Below are 23,239 nucleotides of genomic sequence, written 5' to 3' on the forward strand. Positions count from 1 at the left end.
TTGGATAACCATGTTGTTGAGCACTCTTGGGTGGGCTGAGGCCTGTTAAGACTCTGTCCAACAACGGCCTCCTTGACCTCTCACAGTCGTGCTGTGGCCAGTTTTGCACTGTACTTTTGGATCACTCATCTGCACAGTGACACTGTTTTTACTGTTGCTCCATCCAAGTTATCTGGCATCCACATCTGCTTGGTTTTATAGGATCAAGTTCAGTTGCTTCAGCCTCACAAAGTGGGCAGAGCATGGAAACCACCGAGTGCCCCAACAGCCCTTCCAAGTGACTGTATACTAGCTTCAGTCTGCCAGCTACTCCCTGCCTTTCTTGAAGCAGGATGGCTTGACTTCAGTGGCAATGGCACCGGCAGCCCCAAGATTAGATTATTGCACTGTACTGTGAGTGGAGCTGCTCTTAAGGCTGTCTCAGGAGCTGGAATAATGCAGCCTGACCGTTCTTTATGCTCTTCCCATTTCAATGTGTACACCTTTTGCTAAGGAGACTGTACTGACTAGCTATTTACAAACACAGAAGTTTTAAGGTTTTGGTCCCAGGGTATAAACCTCTAAACAACATGGGACCTGGATACTTGAGAAAGCACCTTCTCCTTTATCAACCTTCCCAGTCACTGAAGTCATCAGGTGGCCTTCTCCTGGTGGTTCACATGGACCTATGGCCATATTGGAGTCCACCTGGAGAAGACTCCTTGGTCTGGCAGCTCCATTTCTGTGGAATTCCCTGCCCCTGGACTGTGCTGTTTTCGGTGGATCCTGAAAGCATCTTTATTTCAGGAGGCCTTCCTGAACTAACAAGCCGCAGGTTAATTATTCTGCTTTAACATACTGTTTTATTCCTTCTCTGTTTTATCATTTCTTTATTTTTCACCACTCTGGAATCTCCATTACACAATATGGAAAAATATATAACTGTTCTTTTCAGGATCTGCAAAGCACCGCAGGTTGCCTGCAGTGCTTTGCAGAGATAGAGAAGGCATCCTGATTCACCTTGCAAATACTCGCAGATTTAGGCCCAGATGTGCAGGTGCTTGCAGGATTTGTGCCAGTCCACTCTTGCGGGCACCCCAAGAGACCCAAAAAAAGGCACTCAGTTCCTGTTCAGTTTTGCCACAACCACACACATCATTTGTGGTGGCAGCTATGTGGTCAGACTTGGTTTCTGCTTCCAGTCTGCAGTATCTGAACTCTTCCAGTTCCTATTTCTGCTTTTGCCTTGCACGTGTTCAGCCCATGTCCATGTAAGGCCTGGTTCCCCTTTCACCTCGATCCCGCCTAAACCCAATGCTGAGGTCATTTGATGTCACCTTGCCAGAGCTGACAGGTGAAAATAAATAAATAATAGCATATGTTATACTGCCCATCCCATTATCATCGTACACCTTTATATCACAGAGTTATTCATCCCAATTTAGTGATTTAAACAATGTAGTTTCCATGTGGTGTGTACTAACTCACCCACCTTCTTTTTATGTAATTGGTTTAGTTGTATGTAACCCACTTTTTACCATACCTGATTGGAATAAAATCTTCACCTTTGACTTTGAGAAGGACAGAGTGATTTGTAGACAGGAAATGTATAGTGATTTGTAGACAGGAAATGTATATTCTTCCTTTCGAATGCTTAGTTCACTAGACTTCTTTTTTGTAGTCAAAATTTTAGCAAGCATACACATGCGACATTATTATATTTCTTTTATATCCCACCTTTTCCCGTTTCTGAAGGTGGCCCTGAATAAGCATGCATCCCATTCATTTTTATTTTGCGGTCCTACACAGGGATGTATAAAAATGTAGTTTCTGTTCCAAATCATGCAACTACATGCTGTGTTCATTAACAAACATGAATGCAAGCAGCAATATAATTTCAGGAAACCTTTGCAATTTCCTGAACTGGTATTTACATTTTAAAGTGTGCACTTGTGCCAGTGCATTTGAGAGTGCATGTGTGTGCAACTTCTTAAAATATGCATTTGCCCATTTGTTCATATGTGCAAGTATACAAATGCCCCTTTAATGCTTTAATGTGGAGAGGTGCACATTTTAAGAAATGTGATTTTTTTCACATTTGGGTTAAGATGTGTGGCTTCTAACATGAGATTTCTTAACCTTTTCTGTAGACTATGATAAAGTGCTCTTTATGTGCCTTGCCCCCCATCCATCCCCAAACCAGTAGTCTTCTTCTATAGAATGTGATGCCAGTTGTGTGAGGATTATGAGTGTTTGTGTGTGTGTGTGTGGGGGGGTATAATGAAATCAGAACATGACTTAATCAATTGGATTTGATACCTATGTACTGACATTAACAGGGCCAATTCAGACAGAGTGAACTGCTCCCTGGATCAGCATTGTCCTCACTCTGGATGGACACTCCCACTGCCTTTCACAGTGCCCTCCCTTGCACCTCAGGTCCTTCAATAGAGAAGGTCTACTAAGTCCCTGGCGAGACAGTATTGAGCTTTGGATGAGTTGTGTATTAAATTTGCAAGACATGTACAGACAGTCATGGAGGTGTAATGATGAATATCTTGTCTACCAAGCTGTATGCTCCATTGTTGTAGATGCATCTGTTAAAGACATCCCTTAAAAATTTGTTTTTGATAGTTAACACCACTTGACCTTCTGTTTTGCATTTCATCCATATTTTATTAACCTTGTATTTTAATATATTGCAATTAGTTTTTATTATGTTTTATTTTATGACTGTGAGATGCCCAGAGGTGCTGTGGCACAATCAGGTGGCATACAAACGTTGTAAATAAATAAATAAATTCAAAGAAGGAATTCACCAATATTATGTTCAAATTTCTGCTTGCAGAGTAATTTGGCTTAACTGCTGCTACTTTCTGGATGCTCCAGAGAAGGGTTAATCCAACATTTAGTCAACATCTTAGCAGCTATAAATAAAAAATGGCAGGATCCAATATGACAGAGTGAAAGTTTCTGCATCCAGAGATCTCACCTTTCAGTAGGAGCCCCCTCAAAACCCAAGCTCATCCTGAGACTTAAGGGATCTTGGACAATGACTTCTCATGCAGTATATGAAATGGGAACTGAAAGGGGAAATTGAGATAATACGGGAAAAGGCACAAAAGTGCTTGGGCATGCACAAGGAACTGTTTAGCCATTATGTTTTTAACAGAAATGAAGCTGTTCAGTGAATAGTAAATAAACAGACCCATCAGAGATTATGTGCTATAGAATTTAGCCTTTGCTGAAAAACATTGGACCCTTTACACTGAGTCATTAATGACTGAATTCTCCCGCTGCCAAAGTATGCCTGCTAATAATGTCATAGCCCAGAACTTTCTTTCCCTACCAGCCTAACAATCAGGAAAAAAAGTTATTCAGCAAAGGAACTCTGTGGAGACAAGCTGATTTATTTCTGATGCAGCTAATGTGATGTTTGCAACAAACCATTCACCATGCTATAATTTTTGATAGCAGCAAAGGAAATAAATGTACAGATGTGATTTCATTAAAAATTATTTGTTTACTGATTTTACTTTCAAGTATTGTTTACTTTGGAGAATGGAAGAATTCAGCCATTAATTCAATAATTTAATGAAGTCAATGTTCGTTCATTGTAGTATGAATTTAATAACCTAGCGATCTTATTTTAGCAAGAAAATGATGTGATTTACTAAAAAGATGAATATACTCTTAAACCATAAACACATTAATTCATTAATTCTTGATTAAGGACTGTGCATACAATGATCATTTTTTTAAAGATGCAAAATTGGAAACAAAAATATTTCATTGTGCAGTTCCATTTCAACAAAGGGAGGAAAGAATAAAAGTACCTTCCAATAAACCTTATTGTATTAATAAAGAGGGAATAGTTGTTTAACTTATACAGGTACTTCAAAACAAAATATAAGCTATAATAATACATTTAATTACTAAAATGGTTCCAGAAACCCAAACTAGTTTTATTTTATATTATTTCCAAACCTAACATTGTTGATCCAGGCCTAATGCTAGATAATGTTGTTACCTCAAGGCAAAAAATCCTACTTCTGATAGAAATGCATCCTACCAGCACTGGATTTCACACATGTTATTTGTGCCTACAGCTGACAATTAAGCAGGGTGGTCAAGGAAAGATGAGAATAGGCACAACTCCTTCCCAGAATCTGTCCTCCAATTTCCTAAGAGTTTCTTCCCCCTGCAAAGATTTTTTTTCCTGTTTGTCTGCCTCATTCTCATCTGCTTTTGAATTTCTTTTGGTGATAGTGATAGTGACAAAGGGCAGTGTGGTAGGATACGCACATAAATGTTCTTATGAGCTGTATTTCCATCCTGGCTCTGCCATTCTTTTTCTCTGCTAATTGCCATGGTTTGGAAGGGCTGTGCACGCCATTGCCATGTTGCATCTGGCATGCGGACCACTGCTGGCATAGTAACCTGGAATTACTAGCTTTGACTTGGACTAGATTGTAGGGCTATCCGCATCTCAAGGGTGCAGCAGTGCGGTGCCTTAGCCGGCATGACAGCTTTTCAGGATCGGGTTATAGACACATGAAATGGAATGGTTTGTTCTGTGCACCATTCATTGCCCCTGGAATGTGCATTGCTGTGGTGTGAAATGCTCTGCTGGTATATTTCCTTCAGATGTATTTGTCAGCCACAGGTCGGTGCTTTAAAAAAAGAAAGAAAAAAATCTCTGTTTAGACCATTCTCCATTTTAATATTAAATAAGAGTCTACTATGCTTTTTGCACCTTCTAGAGAGTTTTAATTCAGAAGAGGGCATCTTACCTCAGGTTGTTAGCTCTTCTGCAAACTCATTTACTGAGTGAAAATGCCTTCTGAATCCATATTCATGGAAAGCAAGATTTCATTGTAACAGACACTTGTAGCAATTTACAAAGCACAGTCCCTTCCAATGGCTTTGATATAGGATAACTGGTCTGAATGAAGAACATACAGCAAGGAGATTAAGTGTTGGAGTGAACCCTTGTGTTAGCTCTCGCTTCTGCAAGAAGTTTGAAGGATTCCTTCAACTTTATGAAGCTGAGAAAATATATGTGGTATCCTAACATGTTCCAGTGGCATTTCTTGTTCCCAGCAGTATATACTGGCAACAAAGAACTAGATCTGGGAGATGCACCAGCCAGCTAACCATATGCCTCATAATACTGTGTTCATGTTCTTACGATTCTCTTTATGCACTTAATGATATTCTGGAAGAAGGGGGTTCTGCCAGTTTGTCCATCTGGAAAGGATTGTATGGCGAGTTGGTGGCCAAACTAAGGCTGAGCTGCCTTTCCTGGTGTATTCAAGGAGCTAGTAATGTTGGCAGGAATGTAAGTTAATTATCAAGGAGCAGAAAAACCACACAAATGACAGAGGGAAAAGTTGTAGGACATTCAGCTATGATGTGAATTAATAGATCCTCACATTTTTCAAAGTGTTTGCATATCTGAGATTTATTGCTTGTAGTTTTTCAGTAAAGAAATGAAGCTACATTAGATTGGGCCATCTAGCTCAGAATTGTTGACACTAGCAGTGGGTCTCAAGATTTCCCAGCCCTAACTGGAGATATCATGTAAGTTCATTGCATGTAAACAATGTGCTTTTCCCTAGGTACAGCTCTACCCCTTTGTGAATCTGGATTCATGCAACTGGTGTGGTCATGTGTGAATTAAGATCTGAGCTTAACTGGGCTCATGATGGATTTGTGTGGTTATTTAACTATGGGAAAAACATAGAACTTAATCTTAAACATATCAATAGATATACATTTGAGTGTCTGAACTGCTATATTTGCTTATGTACTACAGTGATACTTGGGCACACTCCCATAGACAAAAATGTGTTATGGGAACTGGTACATGCATATACTAGTTAGGAATTGTCATTATTTCTCCTTAAGTAGGCATCATTTCTTCTCCTTGCACATTTAACTTTAAAAAGTCATTCAAGAAGCCAAATAACATAATCCAGATGAAATCTAAGTTATTATTTATATTAGATACTGCTCTTGATAAATTATTGGTCTGAAATATTAAGAATATATTGTTCTCTTAATCTAATACTTTGATTTTGCATGAATTTGGCAAGTTTCCAGTGCAGGCAGCATCTCTTGCCCCATTTTAAAAAATCACTTATATGAGCTATAGTGGCCCATGTTACTAGGGACCACCAACCGGCTGCTGAGTGAAGCTGTGGTGACAAGGTGCCATTTCATTTTTCAGCAAAGGTTTTGCTTGTTTGGTTGTTTGTTTTGCTGTTAAAAAGGGAAAGCAAAGAAAGAAAACCTGTGATCATGCCATCTTTAAGCTTGCCTCCCCTTAAATTCTCTCCACCCCATTTCTGGCATTCTCTCTTGTGGAGGAATGAATAGTCCTACAAAGGAAAGGAGGATTAGGCCTGGCCTTTATTAATGGCCCCTTATTAATTTTGATTGCAGTCCTACACCCAGATTCCTGTAAGTAAAGCCTGTTGAACTCACTGGGCGAACTCACTGGGCCGTGTGTGTGTGTGTGTGTGTGTGTGTGTGTGTGTGTGTGTGTGTGTGTAAAGGATTCTGTTTGTTAAACTCATACATTTTAATGATGGGCATTTTGGTAGAGTAAGCCCTTGCCTACTCAAATAAACACAACTGATTTCACAGGACATCTGGCTAATTGTTTTGAATATTTCTTCCATGGTTACAACTTCCAACTTCTGAAGTCAGTATCTAGTGTTGCATCCAGTACTCTAAAATACAATTAATTTCAATATTATGGGTTTAAAGGAAACATCAAAATACTCTAAACTAACCAAATTAGTTTCTACATTGTCTTAAACTAGAAATTTAGCAGTGGTGGTGGTAGTAATATAATAATAAGGCTAAAGAAAATTCTGAACAAATATTTCAGTTTCCTAGGAAACATCATCCAGTGCATAGGATCAACCTTTGTACAGATTAAATTCTAAACTCTCAGAATCTAATTCTTTTTGCAGTGCAACAGTTATGTTGTAGAAATGTTTCTGATCCTAATTTTAAGAAACAATTTATAGTGTTTTATGGAAATCTGAATTGTGGCATTGAACTGACCTAGCAGAAACTGACCTAGTCTCCTATTATCTGATAAGTATCTTTATTATTATCTGATAAGCATCTCTACTTATCCCTTTTCTTCCTTTTCCTCCTCTTCTTCTAAATGTACAGAAACCAGGGTATAAACCTGAATGGGTGGACTTGTGTGGAGCACAAATTGAATGGACTACAGAGAAGTCCAGCAAAAAGAATGTCTTCCAGGTAGGCAATGATTTATTATTGTCCCATCAGTCTTTGGCGGGCAGACTGTTGTTGTGTTTTAAAAATACCTAACAACACTGAGATTCCTTTCTATATGTAGCTATTTAATAACTGTTAAGTCTGCCAACACAATGTTTGTACTTTCTTCGTTAAGGCAATTGGAAAGCATAACATTGTATTCACTCTTTCCTTTTTTTTTCCCCTTGGGCCAAAGTGTCTTGATGATTGAACCTACTAAAAACCCTTGAGAACCTGTTGATTTGCTGATTAATGTGCCACATTTGATTTGTTTTTAAAAGTTGGTAGGTAATTTGTTTTGGGTTTAAGACTGGGATCCTTGACCTAGTGAACTCCTGTAAACAGAACTTTCACATGCTGCTTACATAAGCTATACTCCCAACTGAGTGGAATTTTCCTGTTTGTTTTTATTATTTCTGAAGGCTTTAATGACAGGTTCATTCCAAAGTAAAGGAGCCACAGAGATGTGGAAAAGAAAAACAACTCTGCATTTCTGAAAGCTAGTTCAGAAAGCTATACATTTTCTACTTAAGTCAAATAATGTTAATGAATGCAAAGAGTTTAATAAGTCGGTTTCAGGCTACTTACTAAACATGCTTATTATACTGGTAAAAATTCCAAATAAAAGTGGTATGGATTGTAGCCTTGCATCACAATCCTATGCATGCTAACTCAGAAATAAGTACCTCTAAGTTCACTGGGACCTACACCCAACTATGCATAGGATTGCAGCCTCAGTTATCAAGGCTGACTCCAGCCTCATTTGTTGAATCAACAGAGAGTTTTCTTAAGGTCACCTCTGTCATAGAGGGGACCTGTAGGGGTTGCCAATGCTCTGTAGGGCTTACTTGATGATGAATGGATGTCTCTTAGGAGCCATTTGTGTTTTCCACAGTGACCTGGAAATTAAGTTCTTCTGAGACATTGGGTAGAATGTTTTTGCAATATTGGCCAACTCTGTGAGCTGCAATTTTTTGTGGCAACAACCATTCATCCCTCCCCACCACCATTGTTGCCCCCCCCCCCCACTGCCTCAGAATAACTTTCTGGGACATCATCAGAAACAAAGATGGTAGTTTTGAGCTGCTAATTGCAGGTTGATATATTTTGTTTGAGTTTTTAAAAGGGTCAAGATCATTGAACTCAGGTAAGCACAGATTAAAATGATTCAAGCAATATAACTAAGATTTCTGTGACAGAGTTCCATAAATATATTATTAGCAACTTATTGGGAGTGTGGTATGGTGGTGAGAGTGCTAGACTGGGACTTGAAGATTCAGGCTCTAGTTTCCTACTCAGCCATGAAAGGTACTGGGTGACTTTGAGCCTGTCATGGATTCTTCCACCTTACAAAGTTGTTTTTGTTGGAACAAATGAAAAGTAGGAAGAAATTGCAGCTTACCTTGGGTTCCTTGCAGGAAGAAAAGTGCTGTATAAATACAATATAATCATGATGAAGATGACGTTTACTGTGCTGAATTAAAAATGACTGATTTTCATGATTATTTCATGAGATTGTATATGAGAGAAAAGTTGAAGTGGGAAGGCACCAGGATATATTTGACCTTAATTGCACCCCACAGTTTCCTGGTATGATGAAGCACCATCATAATCATTTCCATCTTACCTATGAAACAATCACTAGATGAAAGCACAGGTGTACACTCCCTCACCTGTTCATGGGATCGCTATCATTCCATGCTGCTTCAACATCCAAAGTCATGGTGTCCTGCTGCCACACCTTGCAGCCTTTTTGCCTTGAGAAGGCTTATTTTTGTTGATGAAAGAACTTGAAAGCACAAACTTCTTTGAAGTGACTTCGTAGGACCCTGTGAGCGATGGAGCAATTTGCAGTCAGATATTGTTTTTGTCTCCCCAGCAAACTGACATGTTACACTAGGTCTTCATCAGAAGAGCTGTGAATAAAAGAAGATTTATGTTCAAATCACATGCTTTAAACATTTCCGCTAAGTGCTAGTTTGCTCTTTGGTGTTGAGCCTGAAATTTAAAGCACTGGGGATTAAAAGGATTACAACATAATCTTAAATAATCCTAAGTGTCATTTACAGAGAGATGGTTGTAATAACTAAATAAAACCATGTTAAGGGATGGTGGTGTTGTCAGTCAGCAACTGAAACCGTGTCCCTGATGCCTGATCGCTCTGTTTCTTCTCCCCATTATTGACTCTGGTTTTATGCTGGGTATGTACATCGTGATGGAAGCTGCTTCTAAGGAAAACAGTAACATGAGGGAATGCTTTGCAGTCAGTGCTAACATGGTTACCACAGCTTTAGTAACTAGATTAGTTTTTGCTTTTTAAAAAATCATCTTAAGGTTCAGTGTTTCATGCTTATGGCACAACTTTTCCAGAAAGGCTTATCCCTTTCTCCTGTTTCACTCTTGCTGTTTGTTCTGCCTTCCATGAAAGTCAGTCAGCCACTCCTGAAGTTAGCATTCCAAATAAGACATGCTGGAAGGAAAACGCTGGGCATGTTTCACCTTAGCTTCAGCTCACATGGTGATTATCCAACTGTTTTGGGGAATGTTGCTTACTATACAGCATTGTCTATGCTAATAATTTATTTTGTACCAACGGTGTGTTTTCATGGCATGAGATAATGCATTTCCTGCCCTGAAATTCCTGCCTGATGATCAAAGCAGAATAAATGATAGGTATATGTAACCAGGTTGGACCCAAAGAAAAGGAGCGGATTGAGCCCAGAATTAACCTTCATTCGTGGATCCAAGACAATATAAACACATATACTGAGATGCTTAGTCCTATAAATATGGTAGTTGTATGCTTTGTCATTGGCGGGATTTATTGATTGCATTGCTGGTCTTTGGTTCAACTCACTGGAGCCCTTTGCTTTTTGCTTTGGGCAGGCGTTAGCCTCTGCTCTGTGCCCATGTTGCAGTGATGGACAAGAACAATGGCTTCAGAGGCTTTAATTTGTTCCACACTATATTTGGTAGATCACTTTGGTTTCCCCCTTTCTACCTTCTCCACCTGTACAGTGAGCTGTCTGTAATGGGCTAAACCAAAAACATACGTAGCGTTCCAGCTGTTTTTCTAGGTAGCATTGTTCCTCTGCAGACATGCTGAAAGAGAGAGCAAGTGTTATGAGAGAATGAGATTATGTAAGTATGGGCTGCTCCTATATATTATAAACTGCATATCAGAATCAAAGATATCTAGGACTACAACCACCATCATTCTGGCCAAGGATGACAAGAGTAGTAGTTCTATCTCTCTCCAGTGTGCATCAGGTTACTCTCAACAGATTCACTGGAGTGAAGTTAGAGAACTCCTGCTGTAAGATAAGTATCAAAGAAACATAGTAAGGCAAGCTGGTTAACATATGAAAGAGGAATGCCAGCGTTACTGTCCATCTTGAAATGTTCAGGTGAATTGTATGTATGACTTACTGTTGCTGACTCTGATTTCAAGTGACAAAACTGAATACTGGAAAGGAGTTCCTGGAGTGAAAAGATATGTAGTGTTGACTTGGCCTGATTCTTAGGGATGGTAATGCAGTTCTATTGCTTAGATGTAGTATTTTTTACCTATTCACAGAAGGAGCAATTTACATAATAATTACATGACTAGTTTCAAGAAAGAAATTGAAATCAGTATGGAATGTGTATTTTGTAACTACTACCACTGGAAATTTACATCACACATTTATTCAGCTGTATGTACAACAACAATAAAGGCAGAAAAAACAATAACCATACCCTCCTTCAGTCCTTCCACATAGTGTAGAGGAATGGTAATATTGATCCTATGATGTGAGAAAGAAAATGGCTAGAATAGTACATATGATACTCATCCCAGAGGATATGCAATCTGATAAGCCACATCTTCCCTTCTGTATATGGATGAGCTAAAGCTGGTTCAGCATCACTTTTTGATGGAGTGACCTGCCCATCAGACAAATGGTTGATATCAAAGAAGTGATAGTGAGTGCCTCTCAGTAGCAAAGCCCATCTAAATTCTTCATTATAACAATTTTATCTCACTTGGAGGCATAAAGAACAGATCTATTGCTTTCTTCCAGGTGAGGTGGAAGGTGCCAGAGGCCTCAAACTGTAGAATCAGGCAACTTGGGCCCAGTGTCTCCTGCTCTGTGCTCTTAGGCAGAGGGAACAGTTTGTCCCTTCTTCATTATTCTGCAGCACACCCCAGAATGGGGTTGCTTGTAATTCTGTGCCACATGATCCTGTGGCCTTACATAATTGATGCTTCTGTTATGGCTCCTCAGCTCATGCTGAGCAGCTTATAAGGCTGCATGAGATTTTCTGTCATGCCTTGCTTTGCCTTTGCACCCCTGGACTGCTGCCTTGTTGAACCATCTGCCTCACCTTGACTCCCTGCCTTCCTCTTGCTCCTGTGATTCTGGATACTTGTTTCTGCTGCTAGACTTGGCTCTTGCTAAGCTGATTATATTCTCTTTTCTGGCCTTTTAGTGACTTTACAGGGTCTGGTCAGCACTATTCAAAGAAAAAGAGTGTCCTACTGAACCAGGTGAAGGGATGAGAGGTCTGAATACAAGGGAGCAATGGACTGATTGGTATGCAGAACATAATATGGGTGCTGCCCATTTTCTGTGTAATTAGAAAGCTAGAGACAATGGAAATGTGAACCTCTGCAAGTACAGACTCCTGAAAAATGCTTCTGAGAGACAGTATTTCATGGTGCAGATGTATTGATTGTATTGTGTGAGTGGGTCCTGGGACAACAACAGATCAGTGTCTATCACCACGAGGGAAATACAGTATTGGTGTGACTTTCCTTGACATGGCATTCCTCACTAATCCACAAATTATTGGTATGCCCTTTCCTCTGGGTGCTAGAATAAACTGGCAAATGTTTCGACAGAGCTATGTGCCATCACTATGATTCCAAGGCAGGGAATGACCTCAACCACCTCTGTCTGTGTAAGCATTCTTAAGTTGTAAATGGAAAATGACTGGAAACGATCATTGTGAAATATCTCTCCAGGCATCCATGGAGGCTTAACTGGCCTTATATCAGACACATTTTACTTTGCCTCATACCACTAAAAAGAGGAAATTATGCTTGGGACTTAGTACATGTTTGATACTTATTACATGTTTTTGTTACCTTCCACAAGTACTAAAACAAATGCATTTGACTTTGTACATGTGGGAACATAATGAATCCATTCATACCATCTGCCCTTCAGGGTCATACTGAAAGATTCACAAGGAACAATAATGGAATATGAGATTTAGGAAACGGATTTCTGACTGCATATGAGTTTTAGAGAGAACACGCCAAGTTTCCTACTCATGGTGTGTTGCAGCCTATTTCTATTCACCTGCAAACAGAGTAGCTTTGGAATGAGAAAATAATAATTTCAGTCCTCCTGCCTGCAGGGTGTGCAACTATTTCATGTGATCAATCAATTGCCTGTCGTGTATAAATTCTATTGTTCACTTTTATCCACCTTTCCACTATGAGAGACTTCACACTGTCTTCTATCAGCAAAAGGGATCACTTGTTAAATCCAATACAGTCAATTAAACAAACTAAAATAAGAAACCCAAAGCAGCTCAGACCGAGAGCTATTAAAAAAAAAAAAAAAAGATTTCTACCCTTCTCCTGTTGCAGTAAAAAGATATAAGTGATGCTTAAGGAGCATTCTGGAGAGATTGGGCCACAGCCAAAAAGGCCCTATTCCCAATTTATGCTGTAAAATGGACTGTATAAAATCCTTCTTTCACTCACCAGTGTCCCCTTGTGTGTATGTGTATAGTCTTAAAAAATGTGCTACATTGCACAGTCATACTTGCAATAGACCAAATGAAATTAAGATGGCATTAACTTTATGTCCCATTGATTTCATTTGTTGTCTTTAAGTATGACTGGATCAAGGCAACTATTTTGTGAAGTCAAAGGACCTTGGTGGTATGCAAATACATCATCATCATCAACAACAACATCCTAGGTGTGTTTTGTGAAAAATTGTATTTAAGATATTGAGAGTATAATCCTGTGTATACTTATACAATTGTAAGCATCACAGATTCAAATGGATTTTCTCCCAGGAAGATGTGCGTAGGGTTGCAGCCGGGTTTGTCTTGTCTGTTCTTTTTGACAGCTGTGCTTTAGTTTTCAAAGCTGCAGATGCTATTTGTCCATCAGAAAGGAAAATATTTCTTTGGCACCAGAGCCTTTTCTCTGCTTTTAAAATTAAGCCCAACAATATTTAAATACGGGTTATACACGTGAAGGAATAATTCTGTTAGGGAAGGGAGCACCAAAATGCAGCGAGGAGCGAGCGACTGGGTGGTGCAAGGGGAAAGCATTGCTGGATTCACTTCCACAGTGTAACGGATCCCAGGCAGCCCTGTCCATTTAAGCATGCAGCTTCCCCAATCTTCTGATATTTTTTGATAATCAAATTCATCATGTTTGAAAAAGTAATTATTAATTTTAATGTATAATAGAATTGAATAGCACATCTTACTTCATTATTCATAAAACACATTGCTGCCATCTGGTGGTCAATAGTCATGTCAGCATAGCTTGTTTTTCTCTTGACAATTTTTAGATTTGCAGCTTTGAGGTTGAGATCTTCAGCAATAAATGTTGGAAGAAAATATAACTGAAAACTGGCAGGTTGTCCTCTTTTTTCCTTCTTTGATGTACCTGTGCCTAAGATGCCAAATCGGCATAAGCCTTTCCAAGATCGTTTCTCCAGTGATATTTCAGAGTAATATTAAATGTAAATTTTTACATAGAACAGCCTTGCACTACTTGCCACCAGGAGAAACAGCCCAACAGCCATGGAGAGTAGCCTGCCAGATGCTTAACAGCTACCATTGGCAGAATGTCCTCTGCAAACAGCAGAAACTGGAGGCTCAGGTATGGGAGTGCACTTGGCTCGCTAGGCGACTTGTTGTGCAAGAGACTGAAAAGTACAGCAACACACACACTCTGGATGAAAGGTATGCCAATATAAAACCGAGGTGCTTGATTGAATGAATGCAGGATTAAATGTTGTAAAACAGAAAAACAACTCTCCTCGCCTTTTATTGTACATTTCTTTGCTTTATTGCCTTTGTCATCCAAGAGGGATTAAAGACTATATTGAAGCTTTACAGAGTTGGGCCATTTTATTGTCAAAAGGCATTTTTACAGGTGCAACAAATTTGTGTCATTTGCAGCTGAAGTTTGAAGCTGTTTTGAAATGTATAAGAGAACAAGCAGGTGCCGACTTTCCCTGTTTGAAATAGTTAGTAACATTAACACCTTTTCAAGCTGGTTATTTAATGAGGTAATGTCTACTTTAATAGAGAGGGCTACTATTGTTGAGGTTTTGTACATGTTTTAGTAATTTTTATATTTCAAAATAACTTGCGGCTATGGGAAATGCAATCAAGTGTCGTTAAAAAGAAAGCAAATGCGGTTTCAAATGTAATTAGTAAAGCATGACTTACTGGCATTTGTGAACACATTACAATTTGGGATACACTACTGCACCAAGCATACCAATAAAACTCTATTGCCTCATCTTGGCGGGCACAGGAGTTACACATGCAAAGCTCCCTAACCAACAGTCTTCTCAATTTACTTTAAATAGAGTTTTTGTGTTCAAGATAATGCATATATGTAACTATTTCTTCCATTGGAGTGAATAGGAAAGTCCAGATAGAGCCTCCATGTTTACCAAGGACTGTATTAGCCTTAAACATGAAACCACATGCTACTCTCTTTGGTTATGGGCTGTCAACAACAGACTGAAGATTTGGGCATTTTAGCAAATTGCAGAAATCTGCATTTGAAACAAAGCCAACTATTACTTGAAAATTCTCAAAGAATAGCCTCTTTAGTATGCATTATGATTCTGCAACCAGTGTTATATGTTTTCCATGATAAAATTATGTCACTTACCCAAATGCACATTTAAAAAATATTTTTTCTATTTTTAAATGTTACTGCTAAGGGATAGGGAGAGATTTGCCCCAATGAAACTTGTGAATAACTAACTACACAGTTACAGTCTTCATAAACCAAAAGGAATTAGCAGGTGGTCAGAACTGCAGGATAGAAATGAGGCCCCAGGTGAAACACTACATCAAAGAAGAGTTTTAGGAATAGCTGCATTGTACTTTTCCTACCTGACCTGGAGTATTATCTATTCTTTCTCTAGAGTGTTTCTACATTGCAGTTAGCAATTTGGGAGCTTTGGTGGTTTTGCACATAAACCCTGAAAGTACATAAAGAATATGGGAAAAGCATCTTGCTTTTTGCCTTTAAAAGAATCTTAGCATGCAGACCTACTAGCCTTTGCTGATCATGCAACCAGTATAGAAATTGACAAGACAATGGGAGTCAGCTGGCATGTGGGGAGTATCTATGAGATGTATATCTAACCACCTTCAGAACACCCATAAAAATTTAACCTAGCCATGCACCTAAAAGCATTGCTGAGGTCCTTAGGTGATGGATGATGACCACTTCTTCTGAGCTCTATAACGCAGGTACATTTTTCACTTTCATTATTGATTTTTTCACATCTCTACAAAGAAAGTTCAATAATAAATAAATCTAAACCAGAGATGTTGAAGTAAATAAATCCAATGGGGCCACCATTCCTGTTGAAATGCCCAGTTCCAGTTTAGGGTTAGTGTTAGGGAGGAGTTTGAAAGTAGGGGTAACAGAGACATGTTGGAATGCAGAGATGACCCCGGAGGTTGACAAGTTTGCTCCTGAGCAAACTTCTAGTAGCTTCATTGTAGTAGGCGTCATGCAACTGTGGTAGACTCCGGAGCAGAGGGCAAGGAAGGAAAACAAACAGAGATGGCTTGAGTGAAAAGCTAGCAGATGTAATTGAGCTCTTGTATATGTCTATGGCCAGATAGATCTGGGAGCAGTGAGAATGGCAGCCCCCCTTATTCATCCTTCTCTTTGCTGTTCAGCAGAGCTCTTTAGAGTCATCCGGGGCATATTACATGCTGCCCCAAGGACATCTTACATACATCTAAGGTCTACTGTAATAGATTTGCTTGACATTCCATGGAAAAAAATCCCTTACATCCACCAGGGTTTAGATTCCAGTGCTGAAACTGGCAATGAATTCAGAGCACAGTGTCATCCAGCTTTTTTCCCAATGATTTCCAGTCAGAACAACTTGAGGATCTTGACAGAGTGCTTGGACAGGTTTGTGCAACCACATCTGTACTGGATCTTTTCCCCTCCCTTGGCTTATAAAAGCTAGAAAGGAGGGAACAGCCAGCTGGGCCAAGCAGGTGATTGATGCCTATTTATGAGAAGGAGTAGTCCCTTGACACCTGAGACAGGCAGTGCTCTTGAAGAAATTGTCTCTGGAGCCAGAAGATCTCAACAATTTTAGACTGATAGCAAATATCCCTTTCACAGGCAAAGACTTTGAATTGGTGATTGCCAACCATCGCCAGGCACTCTTAGGATAAGCCTAAATATCTAGATAAATTTCAGTCAGTGTTCATTCCAGCTTTTGGTAGCTAGTGGTAGCTCTGTTTGATGACCCATGTTAGGAGAGAGATGGGGAGTATGACCCTGTACATACTCCTGAATCTCTCAACAGCCTTTCATACTATGAACCATGTTATTCTTCTGGCTGTCTGAATTAGTAATAGGTGGCTCTATAGTGCAGTGGTTCCACTCCTTCATGGAAGGAGCTCCAGATGACTTCAGAAGGTGATGATTGGAAGATATTATTTGGCCCTTGAACTTTCCAGTATGGGGTTCTTTAAGGGATTCTATGTAACATCTCCATGAAATTGCTGAGTGGGACCATACAGAATTTTGTAGTGCATTAGCATTGCTACACTGATGACATTTCACAAATGGTGGGCACTGCTTGTGGAAGGCAATTGATAGGGCGCAACAGAATTGATGGGGCTGTAAGCCCCCCACTGGATATTGCCCTAGAAAATGTGCATGTATATATTGAGGAGAAGTGTGTACAAATCTTCATGCGAGCTTTAAAAGAAACCTTGGAGACTAGAACTCTCCAAATTGGGATGAACCCAACTAAAGATTGGAAAAATGAGAGAAATTGACAGTTCTGCCCAGTGCTGTTGAAAACACCATGATGGGAATGCCCTTTTTAGAGGAAATAAGGTTGCTTGCTCACTGTATGCCAGTTCCACAGAGCTGAAGAAATCATATACATATTTTTACTTTCATATACCAAAACATGGCACAATTCCTTAATTTATCAGTCATGCAAATCAGAGAGAGAGAGAAAATGAATCCTACAGGAATACACTCATAGATAATCAAATCTGACTTGTTTACATGTTTTGTACTGGCATTTTGCTATTTCACCACTACATTTCCTGGGAGTGGGGGGAAGGAACTTGGCGAAGCCACTTTGCTCCATTTTTCTGTTTCCCTTTATAAGTGAGGCAGATATTTTGGTGTTGGCTGCTTGAAGAGCATTGGCTGTCCTCTTTTAGAAACGCAGCACCTCATATTTGTGCAGAAATGCTTGCCAGATTATGGAAAGCATTCATATTTTTCATGGCAAGTGGGGTCTTTTTACACAGGAAAAAATCCTGCTGCAGAAAGACAGTTCTGTGAAATGTACATTGCTTCAAGCATCAAATAAAAAGCTGTGTACAAGTTACACCCCGTGCATGCTTTAGAAAATGTGTGTATTTGAAATCCTCCAATTTCTGCATACCTGCAGTTTTATTGTGATCTATGATTGCTGTGTTTCTGATATGATAATAGGCAACCACCAGGATAACTTGCATTTTTGTGGCTGGATCTAGCTTGCTGCAAAGTGAAGAGATTTGCAGAGCAGACAAATCCAAGGGAGTGCTTACACTGAAGAGATACTATTGTAACATTACTCTTGGGATTATTTCACATAATAGGCTTTCCCTACTGGTCAGAATAAGAGCTATTGAGTTCTGGAACACTAACACAGTGCATAGCACTTTAAGTATTCAAAGCGCTTCATATACCTTATTTCAGTAATCCATACAACAACCCTGTAAATTAATCCATAGTAAAAATGGCAGGATTGCCACTTAGGCCACCAGGTGAACTAGAGCAGACATTAAATTAAGCTCTTCCTCCTTCACATTAATGTTAAGCCAAAGTCTCCTTTCTTTCAATTTCCTCACATTGGTCACAACCCTGGCAACACAGAACTGCTATTACGTCTCCCCTCACTCTTCAACAGCCGTGGTTCCCAAGCATTTCCATGCTACACGCCGCTAGAGAATGTTTAATTTATGTTTGCGCTCTCTACCAAAGTAATACCACATTAAAAGATGAAGAAGTTAAATTCCTAATTTTTGAACTGCAAATGTAAGCACATATAGTACTGAGGGTGATCAAACTGAACTCAGAAAATAAGCTTTTAACTCAGTGAATAAAATTCAAATATAAATTGAGCAATTAGAAAAAATGTAAAAAGTAAAATAAACCCCAAAAGTGAACTCAATAATTGTTGTTACTGTGTCTCATTCACAGTTTTCTCAAAGCATTGTACTTCCTTGCTTGACTGTGTTCTGCAAATCTGCCTGTGGGTTCAGGTGATTCCTAGATTTTGTCTTGACTGACAGAAGAGAACTGAATCTGAATGCAAGCAAAATAATAAATAATGTTGGGATAATTTTTGGAAGAAAACATCACAATTAACCAATTTTGGAGAATTGCGATGCATTCCTCTTTGTTGGATCCCCTGAAATGCCATTTCATATCCCCTGGGGTTGCAGGCACCCCAGCTTAGGAACCCCTGTTGTACAGGGTACACATAGTCAGCTTTTTGAACTGTTCCTCACGGACATAGTTGCCAGACTGCTCACTGTTGTTCACTTTTCATCAGCACAGAATAAAGTGAAATCAAGCCCTAATTGGTGCCAATTATTTGTAGAACTTGCCATAATAGAACATGAATAAGACTATGTGTTTGGTCATGTATCCAGAGGTGTATATCTGTTTGCTGATTCCATGTATCAAGCGTGGTTGTTTGCAAATGAACCTCAGCACATGACCAGCTGCTTACCTGTAGAGGATCTGGGTGTCAGGTCACATCCATAGTCTAGCTATCCTGGTCACATGGAGCCCCAGCACATGAGCAACTGTCCTGAAATTCCTTGGCAAAAAAATATGCTCAGTGCTGTAGATGAAGGACAGTCATGATGCTGGAGGACCTAAAAGCACATTCTGCTTTAACATGGTAACTCTTGCAAGCATCGTCAAATGGACATTTCTTTTGATCTGCTTCTGCCAATACCCAAGTTCAAATAGCATATCATTTTTACAGCACACTTGGAAACAATTAATAGGGAGTGCAGTTAAATTCACACTTCAAGTCCATCTTTGTTTACTCAGAATATTGTGGAGAATGAACACTTCTGGAACTACATATTCAGAATTGTTCACATGTTCTTCTCACTAAACTCTGTTGATGATAGCTTTTATAAGATTTGATAAAATTTTACCTAGTTAATTGATGTGGAAAGATTGCTAGCACCATAGCACCTGCACCTTCACATGTATTAATCATTATCATTTAAAAAATACATATTGATCCATAGCATTTTATCCGCAGTTGGTCCTTAAAGACCTTTTTGGAAATGCCATAAACCTTCTGATCTGAGGATGCTATGCATAAATGGAAAACTGATGCAGAAATTTCATGAGGTAGATTTTCTGTTTTGATACTTACTTGAGAAGATCTGTTAAGAGAATTGGTTTTCTTCTTCAACATATCAGTCATTTCCCCAAAAAAAGCCTTATCAGGACTACACCTGTAGTTAGTTCTTTCTTAACCCATGAACACATGATCTTACTCATTGTATTATCTTACTCCTTGCATGAAAAGCAGCAAAACACAAAAAGCTACTTAGCGAAGTATTGACACTGGGCGAGGCCAAGTGTCCCATAGGAGGGCACTAGTGCTTCCTTCTGTATGTGCATCAAGCTTCCCTCCATCTGCTGCCTCCCAGACAGTAACTTCTCACAAGGCATTGCAAGCTGCCCACAAAATTGCTCTGGGTCTTGAATTTATTGGGCAGTGCAGAATGGGAGACTGGGTGACTCTGAGGCTTGGGAGCTCCTCCATGTGCGTGAGGGCCACAGTATGGCCACCTGAATGTTGGCCAGGGACTTCTTTTAAACAACTCTTGCATACTATTAACTTTCTCCACAAATTGATTATCTTCCATGGATTTCAAAATTACAGATGTTTCTTCTGTATGTACATCTATGAGGTATGCCTCAACATGGAGAGGTACCAATAATTTCTTGTGGCAGGGATGGGAACTTGTAGCCCCCCAGACGTTTTTGGCCCACATAGCCCATAATTCTTCAGAAATGGCTATGTTGACCAGGGCTGATGGAAGGTGTTGATCAAAATATCTGGAGTGCTAAGGTTGCCCACTGCAGCTTGGAGAAAGTGTCAAGCTCCTTCAAAAGCAGTCCTCTTTCTTTCCGAATATCTGAAAAATGTTCTTTGCAAATGTACAGTTGAGGCCAAAGAAGGATGGACAAGTATTTTTCATCTGTCAGTCCAAAATCCAGAAAAATCTAAATGAAAACCAAATCCAAATGAAGAAACCTGCTTAAAAGAGTGCGCATTGTCATAAACTATGTATTTCTAAACATAACACTAAAATAAAATTTTTATGCATGTGGTGATGTATTTTAAAGCTGAGAATTCAATAGCAAAATTTGGAGAAGTGTGAAAAATGCAGGATGGTTACCATCTAAAAATTTGTGTGGGAGGCGCTGTTCAGGAAGGTTTGCTTTGAAATGTGGTGCCAAATAAAATCCTTGAATATCCCTAAGCTAGGTACCTTCTCCCAAAATTCAAAACTTGAGATTTCCATGTTTTGTCCATTGTAACCTTTCTACAACTTTATTTCCTGTTTCAGTATGTTTCTTGACATCAGTGTGGGAAGGTGAACTTTTCTTTCTCAAAACCTCATGCATCTATTGAGCCTAGCAGGAAATGGAACAGTTATTTTCTGCACACTTGGTCACCCTGTACACATGCTTGGATAATTTGTTACACGGTTATAATATTTCTTACCATTTTTTAATATCCTTAAAGTTAATTAAGGGGCAACATAGGTTTGTTCATTTACTACACAATTTGGGATCAGGGAGTACCAAAGAGAGAAACAGTGCATGTTGCATTTCCAACAGGAGCACTTAAAGCAAAATTAAAGTGACACCCTTAACTTTTCACATTATGTATCAAAAATAGCTTCTTTGTTGTTGAGCTCAGGACTCCCATTCCAAATAAACAAACATAACACTCGTACATCTGCCGCTCCTAACGTAGCAAAGCCTATGAATAACTTTCACAAATAAATCTGATTTTTCTGATGGACCATATTGCATCGTCTACTCTTTCCCCTGCCATTATATTTCACATGTGAATGAGTGTGTGCGTGTGTGCGTGCATGTGTGTGCACACACACATTTGCAAATAACTGAATCCTTTCATTTGATGGGGCAAGGGGGGCAGTCCTCCTTGGGCATCCTAGACTGATTTGAATAACTAGAATTGGCCTTTCTTGGCACAGTCTGAAAATGTGCTACAACTTGCTTTGTGTGAAAATATGTTCATATGCATATTTTTTTCTCTCTTACAACTTCCAAATACTGTCTTGTGTATATCATTGAAAATGCTCTATTCCATGTAAGGGTAACAAGGCTCTGTTGCCTCCACATCGAGGTAAGATTTGGATCCAAGGTATACAGGTAGTCCCTGAGAACATCCTTAAACAGAATTTGCAGGTAAGTCAGATCACATGAATAAGCCAAATGTTTGTCTTATAAAATACTTCCATATTCATTAAAACTTCTTAAACACAATACAGCATTGTAATAATGATAATACTAATGATGATGATGACGTAACAGCAGGTACTAAAGAGAGAGCAATAATCTGAATCTATCTGTGTATGTGTGTAGGTATACAGTATTGTGAAAAACAAAGAAACAAATCTTAAAACAGTTTAGAACATTCTCGAGGTAATATTAAGCCTAGCATTAACTGTTGATGATGGAGACAGACCTGGTGCTGGAGAATCAGGGTGTGATTGTGCTGATGGAGACAGAGGGTGGATTTACCACTGGTGTTGCTTCCTTGAAGTTGGCCACAAGAGTTGTTTATACAGCCATTTTCTTTTTCTCATTTTACATGGTCTTGTAGCAGCGGAGGGCCCGCTCATTAGGGCAAATGCTACATAAAATCCAAAGGGGAATTTTGGCCTTACATGTGCCCCAAAACACACTGACTTGGATATGTTCAAGCTGACACCCTGAACACAGGAAACTGCTAAATATTGAGTCAGGCCACAAGACCCTCTACCTGGTCCAACTTGTCCAACTTGACTGGCTGTTGCTTTCCTGTTTTTCCAGTCCAGCCCAGAAATGCAGGGACTGATCCAGAGACATTCTGTATATAAAGCAGGTTCTGTTCAACTGGTGTTGCTACTCTGGGGCTAAAAGGCAGATTGGCTTCTAGTTGATGTGCAGCAATTCTGAGCATTCTCCTGCAGAGAAGTTACCTTGGATGAAAGCTAGGAGGAAGTTTCTTAAAACATGGAAAAAATGAAATGTCAGTGGCTTGTTTTGCAGTCTCTGGTACAAGAAACTCAGCATTTTACACGAATCATGGTTGTGCCTTGCAGATGATAGCCATATAGATTTTTTTTTGTAAGACTCTGAGGTATAGCCCCTTGTTCAGATTGAGATCTTTTTCATGGCATTAATCCCCTTTGGTGGCAATTGTACAATACCTATGGTGAGAAGACATACAGACCAAAGCAACATACAGGGAAAAAAGATATTTTTATTTTGTCTTAAGATGCTGGCTTTCAGTGGTGATTTTTCCATTCCAACTGAGTCAGCTTTTGGGAAATAAACCTCTCACACAAAAGGCCAGCAAACCAAACTACAAGCTACCACTCA

At 39.3% G+C, this 23,239-nt stretch overlaps 1 protein-coding gene across 2 annotated transcripts in view; it reads left to right on the plus strand.

Moving 5' to 3' along the window:
• ARHGAP15 (Rho GTPase activating protein 15) overlaps nucleotides 1–23,239 on the plus strand; it is a 438,685-nt gene that overhangs the window by 61,372 nt on the left and 354,074 nt on the right. For both annotated transcript variants that reach the window (XM_044438196.1, XM_044438195.1), the window contains exon 6: nucleotides 7,171–7,260. In XM_044438196.1, coding sequence (XP_044294131.1) covers nucleotides 7,171–7,260 — 90 coding nt within the window. The remainder of the gene's footprint in view (nucleotides 1–7,170; nucleotides 7,261–23,239) is intronic.

This window comes from Varanus komodoensis, unplaced genomic scaffold, assembly GCF_004798865.1.
Source record: "Varanus komodoensis strain SLA01 unplaced genomic scaffold, ASM479886v1 scaffold32, whole genome shotgun sequence".
Taxonomy (NCBI): domain Eukaryota; kingdom Metazoa; phylum Chordata; class Lepidosauria; order Squamata; family Varanidae; genus Varanus; species Varanus komodoensis.